Source organism: Loxodonta africana, chromosome 12 (assembly GCF_030014295.1).
Source record: "Loxodonta africana isolate mLoxAfr1 chromosome 12, mLoxAfr1.hap2, whole genome shotgun sequence".
Classification (NCBI taxonomy): Eukaryota; Metazoa; Chordata; class Mammalia; order Proboscidea; family Elephantidae; genus Loxodonta; species Loxodonta africana.
Genome location: NC_087353.1, coordinates 44,301,719 through 44,317,021, shown reverse-complemented (window position 1 = coordinate 44,317,021; position 15,303 = coordinate 44,301,719). Strand labels below are relative to the sequence as shown.

The 15,303-nt window shown below is 36.4% G+C and overlaps 1 protein-coding gene across 1 annotated transcript in view; it reads right to left on the bottom strand.

Annotated features, from left to right (window-relative positions):
• Positions 1 to 15,303, bottom strand: part of CLIP4 (CAP-Gly domain containing linker protein family member 4) — a 110,618-nt gene that overhangs the window by 24,566 nt on the left and 70,749 nt on the right. The window contains exons 12-14 of the mRNA XM_064295178.1: positions 13,759 to 13,893; positions 10,511 to 10,634; positions 6,705 to 6,769 (exon numbers count right to left, since the gene is read on the bottom strand). Coding sequence (XP_064151248.1) covers positions 6,705 to 6,769; positions 10,511 to 10,634; positions 13,759 to 13,893 — 324 coding nt within the window. The remainder of the gene's footprint in view (positions 1 to 6,704; positions 6,770 to 10,510; positions 10,635 to 13,758; positions 13,894 to 15,303) is intronic.

Sequence of the window (15,303 nt, the reverse complement as noted above, 5' to 3'; positions counted from 1 at the left end):
AGGAGCCCTAATACATGGCATAAACTGTATACAAAACATTACTAACAATGCAGAAGAAAAACTAGATAACTGGGAGCTCCTAAAAATCAAATACCTATGCTTATCCAAAGACTTCACCAAAAGAGTAAAAGGATTACCTACAGACTGGGAAAAAGTTTTTTGCTAGCACATTTCAGATCAGTGTCTGATCTCTAAAATCTACATGATACTGCAAAAACTCAACTACAAAAACACAAATAACCCAATTAAAAAATGGGCAAAGGATATGAACAGACATGTCACTAAAGAAGACATTCAGGTAGCTAACAGATACATGAGGAAATGCTCATGATCATTAGCCATTAGAGAAATGCAAATAAAAACTACAATGAGATTCCATCTCACTCCAACAAGCCTGGCATTAATCCAAAAAACACAAAACAATAAATGTTGGAGAGGTTGTAGAGAGACTAGAACACTTATACACTGCTGGTGGGAATGCAAAATGGTACAACCACATTGGAAATCGATTTGGCATTTCCTTAAAAAGCCAGAAACAGAACTACCATAGGATCCAGCAACCCCACTCCTTGGAATATATTCTAGAGAAATAAGAGCCTTTACACGAACAGATACATGCAGACCCATGTTCATTGCAGCACCGTTTACAATAGGAAAAGGATGGAAGCAGCCAAGGTGCCCATCAATGGATAAATGGATAAATAAATTATGGTATATTCACACAATGGAATACTACCCATTGATAAAGAACAATGATGAATCCATGAAACATTTCATAACATGGAAGACTTTGGAAGGCATTATGTTGAGTGAAATTAGTCACTTGCAAAAGGACAAATATATGTATGAGACCACTATTATAAGAACTCAAGAAATAGTTTAAACAGAGAAGAAAATATTCTTTGATGGTTACGAAAATGGGAAGAGAGGGAGGGAGGGACGGAGGGAGAGGGGTAGCCATTAACTAGATAGTAGATAAGAACTATTTCAGGTGAAGGGAAAGACAACACACAGTACAGGAGAGGTCAGTACAACTGGACTAAACCAAAAGCAAAGTAGTTTCCTGAATAAACTGAATGCTTTGAAGGCCAGCATAGCAGGAGCAGAGGTCTGGGGACCATGGTTTCGGGGGACATCTAAGTCAATTGGCATAATAAAATCTATTAAGAAAACATTCCACATCCCACTTTGAAGAGTGGTGTCTGGGGTTTTAAATGCTAGCCAGAGGCCATCTAAGGTGCATCAGTGGGTCTCAACCCGCCTAAAGCAAAGGAGAATGAAGAACACCAAAGACGCAATTAAGAGCCCAAGAGACAGAAAAGGCCACATAAACCAGAGACTACATTAGTCTGAGACCAGAAGAACTAGATGGTGCCCAGCTACAACCCAAGACTGCCCCGACAGGGAACACAACAGAGAACCCCTGAGGGAGCAGGAGAGCAGTGGGATACAGACCCCAAATTCTCATAAAAAGACCAGACTTAATGGTCTGGCTGAGACTAGAAGGATCCCAGAAGTCATAGTCCCCAGACCTTCTGTTAGCCCAAGACAGGAAGTTTTCCCAAAGCCATCTCTTCAGACGGGGATTTGACTGGATTATGGGATAGAAAATGATACCGGTAAAGACTAAGCTTCTTGGATCAAGGGAGACACAGGAGACTATGTGGGCATCTCCTGTCTGAAGGGGAGATGAGAGTGTGGAGGGGATCAGAAGCTGGCCAAATGGACAGGAAAAGACAGAGTGGAAGGAAGGAGTGTGCTGTCTCATTAGGGAGAGAGAAACTAAGAGTATATAGCAAAGTGTATACAAATTTTTGTATGAGAGACTGACTTGATTTGTAAGCTTTCACTTAAAGCACAATAAAAATTTAAAAAATAAATGAATAAAAATGGAGCTTCAAAATGTACAAAGCAAACATTTATAAACTCTCCAAGTAAAACTGACAGATGAGAAATTTCCCATATTTCTCTCTCAGTAATGGACAGATTAAGCAAATAAAAAATTTCATACAGATATCTATTTAAATCGCACAATTAATAAAGTTGTTCTAAAATATATTTTAAATGTTGCATACAACAATTGAAGAACACACATTCTCTTTAAACACACATGGACCATTTGTCACAATGTTGTGCTAGACCATAAAGTTAGGCTAAACAAATATTTAAGGTCTGATATTATAAGAATCACATTCTCTTATCACACTGCCTTTAAGAAAAAGAATAATAACTAGAAAACTCCATATATTTGGAAATTTAAAAACACACTAGTGAACATAGGTCAAAGAAGAAATAATAATGGATATAAAAATGTAGCACTGAGAAGTACAATACTATGTATCAAAACTTGTGAGATGCAGGGAAAGCAGCAGTTAAAGAGAAATTTATAGCCTTAAACGATAACATGTGAAAACGGAAAGCCTGACTTCGTGAAACAAGCAACCAACCAAAAAGTTAGAAAAATAGAAGGATAAACCCAAGGTAGAATAGAAGGATGGAAATGAGGTAGTTCAGTGGTAGAACTCTCTCCTTTCATGTGGGAGACCCAGGTTCGATAAGCAGTCAATTCACCTTAAACACAGCTACCAGTCATCTATCAGTGGAGGCTTGTGTGTTGCTATTACGCTGAGCAGGTTTCAGCAGAGATTCCGGGCTAAGACAGATCAGGAAGAAAGGCCTGGTGATCTACTTTCAAAAATCAGTCAATACCATTGTGCAACAGGTTACTGTGAGTCAGGGGCTGACTCACAGTAGCTGACAACAGTAACAATTAACAAAAAAAAAAACAAACACAGAGTAGAAAGACGCCACAAAGTCAGAAGTGGGTTATTTGAAAATTCCAAACTCCTGACAAGATTAAACAAGGGGGTAAGGGAGAGAAAGACAGACACTATTCAATAAAAATGAAAGGAGGAAGTAAGTACAACTGTTATAGATATTAAATATGAAACATAAGAACAGAGTATTTGTAACAAATTTCTGACAATACAGTTGAAAGTTTAAATGAAATGGATAAATTCCTGGAAAAAAAATAAACCATCAAAACCAACTCAAGAAGAAAGAGAAAAACCTAAACAGCTCTAAAACTATTAAAGAAATGGAATCGATAATGAAATAGAAAACACAGACTCTGGCAAGTAAAAGTCATGGAACAGGCAATACCTACTTACACAAATATTTCCCAAGGACAAAGAAGAAATATCCCCCCAATTCACCGTATAAAGGTTAGCAAAAGCTTAAGGGCCTTGGTAACACAGCAGTTAAGCACTTGGCTACTAACCAAAAGGTCGGTGGTGCAAACCCACCAGCAGCTCTGTGGGAGAAAAGGCCTGGCAATCTGTTTCCATAAAGATTACAACCTAGGAAACGCTATGGGGCAGTGCTACTATGTCCTATAGAATCGACTTGACAATACACAACAACTAGCATAAGCTTGATATTAAACTAGACAAATACCGTGTACAAAGGAAAAATTATAGGCTCTTTTTACTATTGATCACAGATCTTTAAATCCTCGTTTAAAATGTCAGGAAATCGAATTCAGTAGTATTTTTTTAAATAATATGTATCAGGGCCAAATTAGGTTTATCCTAGAAATCCAAAGTTGATTTAATATTAGAAATCAAATAATACAATTTACTATATTAAAATAAAGAGAAAAACCATAAAAGCATTTATTAGATATAGAAACGAAAGAATTACATAACATTCCATTCATGAATCAAAAACAAACAAAAAGCCTTAGCAAAGGACATCATTTAAAAACTAAAGCATCACCATACTTAATGATAAAATGCTGAAAATATTCCTTAAAGAACCAGACAAGGATGTCCTTTCTCCTTCTTTCTTTCTTTTCTTGCCACTCCTGTGGCAAGCCAATACAGTAAGAAGAAAATGACACAAATGGCCTAATGGCAGGAAATGAAAAAACATCTGCCATTATTTGCATATGATGTGATTATCCATGTTAAAAAAAAAAGCACACAATAGAATCTACAGTTTAATTATTGGAATAAGAGTCTAGGAAGTTTGTTGGATTAAAAAAATCAATATACAAAGGTTAAATGAAACGCAACCGTAACAACCAGACATAAAATGTAATTTTAAAATGATCTCATTTATAGTAATACAAAAATTATAAAGTACTTAAGAATAAACGCAAGGTTTTTTATGGAAAAAATATCAAGCTTCTTTGAAAGCCATTAAAGAACACCCAAACAAATGGGAAAGACACATCCTTGGAAAGGAATGACACAGATGTCAATTTTCCTCAAGTTCAGCTAAAAACTATGCAGTTCTAATCGGAATCCCAACAGGGTCTTCTGGAACTTAACAAGTTGATTCCAAATATATAACCCAACCCATTATTGTCCAGTCAATTCTGCCTCATAGCAACCCTATAAACCAAAACCCACTGCCATCAAGTCGATTCCTATAGAACAGAGTAGAACTGCCCCACAGAGTTTCCAAGGAGCACCTGGCAGATTCAAATTGCTGACCTCTTGGTTAGCAGCCGTAGTACTTAACCACTATGCCACCAGGGTTTCCAAAGGACACAGCAAAACTGCCCCATAGGGTTTCCAAGGAGCGGCTGGTGAATTTGAACTGCTGACCTTTTGGTTACCAGCGGAACATTAGCTACTGGCCTCCAGGGGTCCTTCAAATGTATAAAAATATATATATATATACACACAGAAGAATAAAAGCCAGAAAGAGCAAAGACATTCCTGAAGAATAACAAGGTATGTGTGTGCAGCTAGGGGAGAGGAGCTTTAATCTGCTAGATATCAAGTATTGCTAGAAATCCATACTAATTAATTAAGTACAGGGATTAAAAAAAAAAGACCGTTAGAACAGCAGAAAGAGGCCAGAAACACAACAGTGTACATACTATACTTGATTTGTGACAATGCAGGCAATGCAGATCTATAGACAAAGAATGGACTTTCCACAAATGGTCATTGACATGGGGAAAAAAAATGAAATTAGATCCTTAATTACACAAAAATCAGTTCCAGGTAGATTGACAACTTAAGTGTGAAAGGCAAAACTATAAAACTCTTAGAATGCAATAATCAAAAATATCTTTATGATATCTATTTTAGGAAAAGATTTAAGACAAAAAATGCAAACCATAATGGAAAAGATCGCTAATTTTCAAAAAACAAAAAAAGGTAAAAAAAAGGCAAAAACTAGGCAAAAATATTTGCCACACATAAAAAATTCTAGTCCCCACTGTCCACCAATGTTCACTGCAGCATTATTCACTAGCCAAAAGGTGGAACAACCTAAGGGTACATCAACAGATGACTGGATAAATAAAATGTGCTGCATACACACAATGGAATATTATCCAGCCATAAGGAGAATGAAGTTCTGACACATGCTACAACACGGTGAACCCTGCCAACATTATGCTGAGTAAAAGAAGTCACACAAAAGGACAAACATTGCATAATCTCACTTATATGAAATACTGAGAATAGGCAAAAGCAGAGAGACAAGAGTTGACTAGTGGTTGGCAGGGACTGAGGGAGGAGGGGATAGGCATTTATTGCTTAAGGGGCACTCTGTTGCTCTTTGAGGTGATGGAAAACTTTTGGAAACGGATAGTGGTGATGGATGCACAACATGGTGAATGTAATTAATGTCACAGAATTGTACATTGAATTGTAAATTGCCATCTAAACAATTGTACATTGTTTAAATGGCAATTTTGCTTTATATACATATACATACACACATATGTGTATATGTATATATATAGAAAAATTGCTATTTAAGCAATGTATATGTATATATATATCCACAATAATTTTTTTAAAAGGCAAGTTACAGAACTATTAAAAAAAAAAAGATTAGTACCCACACTATGTAAAGAAGCTTACAAATTAATAACGACAAACTTCTCAACAGAAAATGGGCAAGAGACTTAAACGGGTACTTTATAAAAGAGGAAACATAAATGGCCCATAAACATGAAAATAGGCTCAACCTCATTTGTAACCTGAAAAAGGCAAAATAAAACCACAACGAGATACCACTTACACCCAACAGACTGGGAAAAGCTTCTAAATTAGGCAACACCAGTGTCAGTGAGGTAGGGAGAACAGAGGCCCCTGTCACTGCCACCGGGAGTGTGCACTGGGAACAGTTTGGTACCACCCAGGAAAAAGGAAGATGTATCCTCTGCCTGGGAGCCCTAGAGAACATTTGCACATGTGCACCAGGACACGCACAGCATAGTTTTTAATAGTAAAAAACAGGATATAACCCCAACATCCATTAGCTACTGAATGAATAAACAATATATTTCAATGTAACACTAAATCACAGTAAGAATAACAAATAACGAGCAAAACTAAACATATATTAGTTATGGATACATATATATATGGGCAACAAAAACATAAAGAAAAGCAAGAATAATTAATAAAAAATTCAGGGCAGTCATCACCTGAGGATGGAGTATATGAAACCAGAGGTAGAAGAAACCATGAGGGGTACACTCAGGGGTTTCTATCATCCAGGTAATCGTCTTCTTCAGCTGGGTGGTGGGTAACAGATGTCTGCTTTATGATTACAGGAACTATACAAACACATTTTCTATGCTTTTTTGAATGCATATATACTTCACAATAAAAAACTTAAATAAATAAAAGCAAAGGAATAATTATTAGGAAAACAAAACCGTGCAATCTTACCAGGATAAGATTGATTCTGTTTATTTGATGAAATTTCTGAAAGAGTATCCACGGAATCTGTTATTCTATGAATAAAACAAACAAATTATGCACATCATTAGAAACAGCTGATCTTAAGATTGAAGACTGGCTCTCAGCCGAGGTTCTCACACCGATTGTTATTTGTTCTTTCATTCACTCAACAGACATTTATTGAGCATTGAGCACCTACCTATTCTGAGCTGGGAATGAGCTTCAATCTAGCATGGGGACAGGGAATGATCAAACAGGAGAGGACCTAGTTTTCCAAGAATTATTAATACTGAAAAAATCAAGTTAAAGTGAGTTCACTTAAAATAGACATGTAACTTTATTTCTTTGGAATTTTCTCTTCAAAAGTGAAGCTAAAAAATATGAAAATAAATTCACCTTATAGTTAACAAATGATTATAATTGTGAAAATTTCACTAATCCTTAAAGTAAAGAAAAAAAGACATTGGGGTGGTTTATGAATGTGTGTGATTATTCTGATAAAACTGTACGGTTGACACAATTCAACATCCTTCACTTCATATTTGACTCTAAGCAAAATCAAAAAGGTTTCTCTTTATTTTCTGATACTCAACTCGTTCTTTTTTTCTCTTTTATTAAGGCCAATCCTGACAGCCTTGTTTTCTTTCAACTGTTCACTAATCTAAGTCCGTGAGGCCTTTATCTGTCAATCATTTCCCCCAGCACACTTTGTTGCCGAGAAATCCTGCATCTCTGGCAGTGTTTACGATTTCACCCTGCAATCCATATGAACCATCTTTACAAGATATACTGCATGCAACAATCAATGAGAAACCAATGGACACAAAGAATATGACTTGATGAACTGGACAGGTATTTGAATTAAGTGGTGAGGCATAGTTAAGAGGAATGTAATTTAAAAAGTGATCAGGTCATTAGTAATGAGTACCTAATGGTGAGAAAATGAGTACTATACTAATGAAGACCACCTCGGCAACAGAGAGTGGTTATATTATATTGATTAGATTTAATCTGATCAGTGAGTTTTCTGAGCATTTCTCTAAAGTAGTAATGACTGATTTATACATTAGTAGAAGAAAAGGAATTAACCAGTAGATGAACTTTGGGTGGAGGTAGATGGGTCTAGATGGCCATCCAGGCAGAGTCTGGGACAGCAGGCACATTTTTAAAACATGGGCAGAAAGGAAAAAAACAACAAGAGCAACAACAGGTCAACTACAATCCCAAGGAAAAGTGAGATGCAAGGTGAGATTGTGGCTGGTTACTACCTCAGTAAGACTGTCCTGAAGCAGTCCCTAGTTTAAAATTCTTCCATCTTAAAGATCTGCGGTGTCTTTAAAGAGCTCCAAGGCTGGTTTAGATTAGAAACGCCACAGAATCAGAGACCTTGTCTGTTTTATTTGCTTACAGAATGCCTAGCACAGCACAAAGTGCTAAAAGACATTTAATAGTGTTTGATGATGATGAATGAGACAATCAGAAGATGACAGGAAGACAGCTGGATGGAGATAGTGCTTCACTTCCAGAGAGCCCTGTTCCTTTTAAGTGAGAAGAGGGGCTGCTTTTAAATGAACCACCTTAAAGAAGACCAAACAGGAGGGAAGAAAAAAAGTAAAAAAGTGTGTTCCATAAACAAAGAGAAAAAAAAGATGAAGCCACGAGAAAGAAAGTGGCTTTACAATATAAAGAAGAAAAAGCTATTACAGCTTAAAAGCACTAAGCTGGGAATCAGTTTGTGTGATCAGTATTTATTGTGCCTACCATATACTAAAGTATGTCTCTGGGTAATCAAATAAGACTGGGAGCAAGCAAAACTTATAAACAACTGTTGCAATGTATTAATGAAAATACACTCAAATATGAGAACACAGAAGGCTGATTAGTGACTCAGTATGGATTTTATTCCCAAGTCAATCATTTATAAGATATTGGTCCTAAAGAAAGTCACTGGACCTCTTTCAACTATTGCAAGGTGCTGGTTAACAGCACACATTCTGATACTAGACTATTTGGGTTAAAATCCCCACCTGGTTGCTGTGCACACCTGCACAGCTCACATACCTTCTCTGTGCCTTACTTTCCTCACCTGTGAAACAGAGAGAGTGGGCGTGCCGACTCCTGGGTTGTTGAGGATTACATGAGTTAATACATGTAAAGCACACAAGACAGCGCCCTGCACAAGTGCTGTTCTTTAGCTATTTTTCATCACTTAAAAAAAAAAACATAAAAAAGAGCAAACCGTCTAAAAGAAAGGGCTTAAAAAAAAATTAAAACAACAAACTTGGGCTGAGTGAGTTCTTTAGCCAAGTTATTTTATCACTTGAAACTTGTTTCTTCCCTTGCAAAATGGGAACGATCATAATACCTACACCTCCCTGTTCTCAGGAGATTAGTGAGATACACATCTAAAGTCCGTTGTACATTAAGTTCCACTTACTAAATGCTCAACACATGTTTGTAATTGTTATTGTTACTGTCCACCTTGCCTGATTAACAGTCATTAGGATTGAATGACACATTTAAGATACTTTATACACTACAAACCATTACATAGTAAATGCTATATTATAATAATAAAATTACATCAAATAAATCATAGAATAAAATACAAAAATTATATTATTTAATAAGAAAAATAAATTGAGGCAGAAAATGGATATAAAAATTGTTAAATTTGCCACAGGAAGTAACAACCTTTACTCCAACAAATTTCATTTAAAAATTTTTTAAAAAAGAGCCCTGGTGGTGCAGTGGTCAAAGCACTCAGCTGCAAACCAAAAAGGTCAGCAGTTGGAACACACCAGCCGCTCTGCAGGAGAAAGATGTGGCAGTCTGCTTCTGTGAAGATTTACAGCCTTGGAAACCCTAAGGGGCAGTTCTACTCTGTCCTATAAACAGTGGGTTTGGGTGGGGTTCATTAAAAAAAAAAATTATCCCAGGTGCCCTAAAAAAGAAAATGAAAACATAATATGAAAATATAGAAATTTAAAAGAAAAATGCCACAAGAAAATGTGAAATAATGCATATGAACATTTGTTGAGAGTATCTAGTTCCACACAATTTTTATTAGAAAGGAACTAGAAGAGGCTTCTAGACTGTGACTGTAGATCCGTTCTCATGAATATGTTTATACCATATACGCTATCCTCTGAAAAGGATATCAAGCCAACTTCTTTCTGCATATAAGGGAAGTCATTTCATGTAACAGCATCTAGAATTTCATGAGGACTTGTTTCTGCTCAACTTATTTCTGAAAACCAGAATGAACTGGTACAAAATATACTATATTAAGAAGAAACACCGAGGAGGTATATTATATATAAATCCTTGAAGCTTCACTTCCCGCAAAGATCTACTGCTTATCTATTTTTGAAAACTAAAGAAATCAGAGGAAAAAGCCATTTTGGTTCCATTAGGTTTGCAGGAAAATGAATGGGGTGCCTGCTGGCAGGAAATTCAATGTAGTTAGGATGTGACTGAAGCAGTCAGAGAGCATTTTTACTTCTGTTTGCACGACAGATTAAGCTTGCTGCTCTCACTGTTCTTAGCTGCAAATGCCACTTCTAACAGCCTACAAATACTCACAGGGTTTGCAAATGAGGGATAAAGGAGGTTTTTAAAATTGCAAATCCTCAGCAAAGCAAATTTAGCTTTCCGTGAGCCTTCTCTCTGAAGAAGGTGGCTGGTTAACCCCTTGAAAGAAGACTGGAGCTACAATCAGTACATGTCTTACCATAAACCACAGCAAATTACAAAAGGTGCCTGTGAGTAACCATAAATTCCATTTTCCTCACCTTTGCACCCTGGACGGGGGAGCAAATATGCCGTATCTTGGAGAACAACTAAAGTACTGCACACCTCCAACTGAACCATCATTCTTGCCATGGGGTTTTTCAAGCTCAATACCGTACCAATATCCTAGAACATGAAGATTGGATTTTAAAAGCATCTGCACTTTATCCAAAATTGTTATGGTATTAGACAGACCCAAAGACCAGGTGGCGTAACACTTTCACAGATGACCGGAACGATGGAAGATCATCATAATCATTAAGTTCCAAATGACAAAATTATAAAAATAAAATTTGAAAAGTGAACAGGAAATACATGTCACGAGCATATGTAATTGCAGAGACCGTACATCAAGGGAGGAAAGGAAAAATGCACAAACACAAATTTGGCAAGGCTTAGCTATTATGCAAGTAGAATACTGCCAAAATATTTCTAAACACTGTACTAATAAGAAATTGTCCTTAACATGGTACTACAGTCTGTTACGGTGAGAGAAACGCAGCATGATACTAAGATGTATAAATCATAAAATGAATATGCAGTCTTGTCATTATGCCCTTTCAACATTAGAACACCACAAGCAGTTCCTAAATAATTAAAGAAGTATGAGAACAATACAGAAAATACCAGTCACTAGACATCATGGTAATTTTCTGCTTTTTTTCCCCCATCCAGGATGAAAATAAAAATAATGTTTAACCAAAGTTTTCTAAAAGGCTTTTAAGTATTTAAAACGACCTGCTCTGAGGAAAGTAATGAAATTTCCTTTTCTAGGGAGTCTAAAACTAAAATAGTGAGAGTACTCTTAGTATGGTTTATCCCAATATTAGGTAAATGGACAAACACCTGCTAGAGTAAGGACTCTGGAATTGAGGGTAAATGCCTAATCTTTTTTTAAATCACTGTGATTTAAAAGAAAAGTAGCAATTGTATTTGGTCTCTTTCGATCAGTACCAAACAAAAAATAAGGACACAGATATTGAAAAACTTATTGCAAATTACAAAATACAAAAATATTGGTTTCCTTCAGATTACTAGTTCATAGAGTCAATTATATAACCTCCAAAACACCAAGCTAGAAGAAGTTTTTGCTTTTTTCCTTCTTTTGTTAAAAAAGGATGATACCTGACCCCAATTCCAGGTATTGGGGTAAAGGTTAAAACAACAAATGAATGACCTTTTATACTTACATAGTCCTACTATGTATAGGTAGAGAGCAATGTCTATGAGCCTACTGCTTAGTCATACTAATGCTCTGAAAATAGGTCATCACATTTTTGAATGTTGTAAACCAGATTAGTCTGGTTGCCACTGTTATTTTGCTGATTGCCACAGTTATTATTCTCCAAGTTTTACTTCTTTCTTCCTTTGATCCTTTCCTATATAATTTTTGCATTTTCTCACTGTAATTTACCATATAACTGATTTTTGATGTTCTACAACAACCCATCTCTTGAAAATGTGTAACATGCAGAAATATATTATGACAAGTGCTAACAATAGTAACTACCCATCGTATGGTAGCAGTGCAGCATGAATACCTTCCATTCAAATGTTCATTTTCTTTCAGAGGTGGTACTGATAAAAATGTTGAGGAGGCTAAACCTGACTTCTTGTCAGGTCTAAATCTTATAAACTATAAGAAGCTTAGATATTACCACCGTTCTGTAGAATTGTTTGATCTAAATTTTGATGCCACAGAAATACATGCTACTTTCTTAAGGGCAGAATGACTTAAACAAATGTTTCCAACTTTTATTATATTTATTATTTCCCAAATTTCTAAATATATTAGGAATTTAAAAATTAAAATTCATCTTAAAAAGATAAATCATATCCTAAGAATTAAACCATTCTAGCTTTGGCTTTGTTTAATTTAAGAGGGAAAAACAAACTCAAAACACATACAGTCACTGAGAAAATTAATCTACCTCTGAGATTCCAAGTTTTTATTTAAGAGCTATTATTAAGAACATCCTAACTAATCTCAGATACTACCTGGAGACCTGAGAGAAACATGAATTATAAAACATATAATTCATTTCAAAGCAGTGTGTTGAATTGCAATTAAAAGCGGTATTAATGAAACAAGAATGTGTTGGGAGAAAATTCTCCATGGCACACAAACGTTTCTCATGTCTGGCAGGTAAAGATGCTGACTGCCTTTGTTCCACTATACCTTCTCATGGATGTTTGTATAGGGGACAGCCTCGGAAGATAGAGATAGTGTCTCCCTCCAGAACAAAAGACAGGCATGCTTTTTGCTCAGTGTCAAGGTTCAGATTCCTTAAGCTCAGGGTTCCTCTCCTGTAACGTAAATCCTGAGGCATATGCAGGTGCCACCTGGACAGCTTTCTATCTTTCTGTGGGAACTGGGAATCAAGGAGCCAGCACAAGAAAATGCTGATGCTCTGGTACTGCTACTGCTGTGAGGAATAATGTTTTCTTTGACCCAGGAGTCTCATATCTTCTGCCAAATCCATGAAACTGTGGCAGGCTAACTTGTTAGCTTGCAAATAGGGTAAAATGTCAGATCCTTCACAGTTCTGGACAGAATGTTACAAACTTTTTTTTTTTTTAATCAATTTTCTAGGTTATATTTGCCTAAAATGCTGCAATGCCACCATGTGTCAAAATAGCATATTGCTATTTAAAACATATGGAACATGGTTTCACTCAACTGGCTTCTATTTGAAATCATAATCACTGAAAATGATAATCTTTACTTTGAAAACACAATATTAAGTCTAAATTAAGTGTAACTTGGGATGAATATATAAATACACAAACATGTATTTTTTAAGGTCCCAGGGTTCGTAAAAGCTTTTTCATTTTCCTAGAACTCTTTTGTGTACTTTTCTCTTCAAACCACTCTGATAGAAGATACTCATTCAACTCATTATCTACTCATTTCAGAGATTATCCTTAGCAAAAATCTAATCCAAAAATGTTTTCCCTGATGCTTAGTACATTCTGCAATCAGTGAGAGTAAAGTCAGAGTGACAACTAATTTTACCGTTAGACAATATAAAACACAGTCGGCAAAAAAAATTTACTAGTAACAGTCAACCTGAGTAAAAACAGTCTTAATCATTGTTTAAGTTTTAATCATTGTTTTACATTTTTCTGTGCCATGCTTGAACTGGTGATCAAGAATTCTCTACAAATTAAATTTTATTTACGTGTAAAATTGTATACCTTTTATGTTCTAAAGAATTCAAGTTGAACAAAGGATGTACAGGTAAGTTACCTGGAGCAAAGTTTGTTGTCCCAAAGAACTTAATGGTACCAATTCTCTGGCCTACCACCAACACTCTGTCTCCAAGGCGGAGGTCTCCAGCACGACGGGTATCATTTGCTACAGATGTTGCTGAGGAATTCAAACCTGTTTCATTGGTTGGCAGGGGGAGGGGCCGGGGGGAAAAGGGGAGAGAAAACAAACGAGAAAACAAACTCAAAAAAAAAAAAAAACTCAAAATGCACTTTAGCCAAAACATCACTATATATTCCAACCAGTCTAATTAGTTGGAGGTTTCAATATTTTTTTGCCTTTCATCATTCAGGTCACCAGTTGTGTTTCTCACTTGTGAGGTCAAGGTACTCAAAGGAAATTTGAAGGGTTTCCTGAGAAAATTATTGCCAGAGGTAAGCATGGGAAATTAACACAACCTGAGCCCTGGTAAAGTATCAACTGTACCAGAGTTGCCTGGCTCACATTCGACTAGTACAAGAGTCAGCAAGCTTTTTCTATGAAGGGCCAGATAGTAAATATTTTATGCTTTCTGACACAACTATTCAACTCTGCTATTGTAGCACAAAAACAGCCACAGACAATATGTAAACAAATGGACATGGCTGTGTTCCCATAAATTTTTATTTACAAAAACAGGTGGTGGGTCCAATTTGGCCTATGGGCCATAATTTGCTAATCCCTGTTCCAGTAAAATGTCAGATTATAGTAGTTCACTGGCAGTCATTATAAACAATACATACAAGAATGTGAAGGTACATTTGCTATAAAGTTCGCTTACCCCAAATTGATTTCCTCATTAGAAATGAAAACACTCTTCCCTCATCTAGATTCAAACCTAAACCCTGAAATGCCAACCACTAAACAGCAGAAGTATTGGAGAAATACTATCTCTAGAAAGCTATTCAAATACAACAGCTGAAAGAGAAGCAGTGGGCCCTTGAGCCTTCTACCACTAGTACATAGAGATTTGAATAGCTGTCATCTGGGAAGGCCTAGAGGACCCCTGATAAGGGCACAGGATGGAGGATAAGTTGCTCCGTGAAAGACAGAAACTAAAATCATGGCAACAAACGAAGGAACATACACCCACAGAGAAAGAAGGCCTGGATTAAGTGCTACACTAAAAAGCCCTAGACTCTTCTACTAACTGGTACTTCCATTGCACTTCACAGTTTACAAAGTGCTTTTCATAAAAATCATAACGATAAATGATTTAGGAACTACCTAAGACACAGTATTCATAGCTAGTAGGTATGACACCTAGATTGAAACCCTGACTCTGTGACCAGATATGTTCATGTCTGTTCCCATGCCGTCTGTAGACAATGGGCCAAATAACGCCAGTTCAAGAGTGGGATACAGTGAGGCTGAGGCCCAGAGGACACAGACTCCCCCCACCCCCACCACCTCCTTCACTCCCACAATCCTTTCTTTCTGCTGTTCTCTCTCCTTAATTTTGTCCTAACTTTTCGTTACTGTCTACTCTTTGCAGTCCATATCTCCCTCAAATGCAATACTACAGAAAAGTAGAACACCTACTCA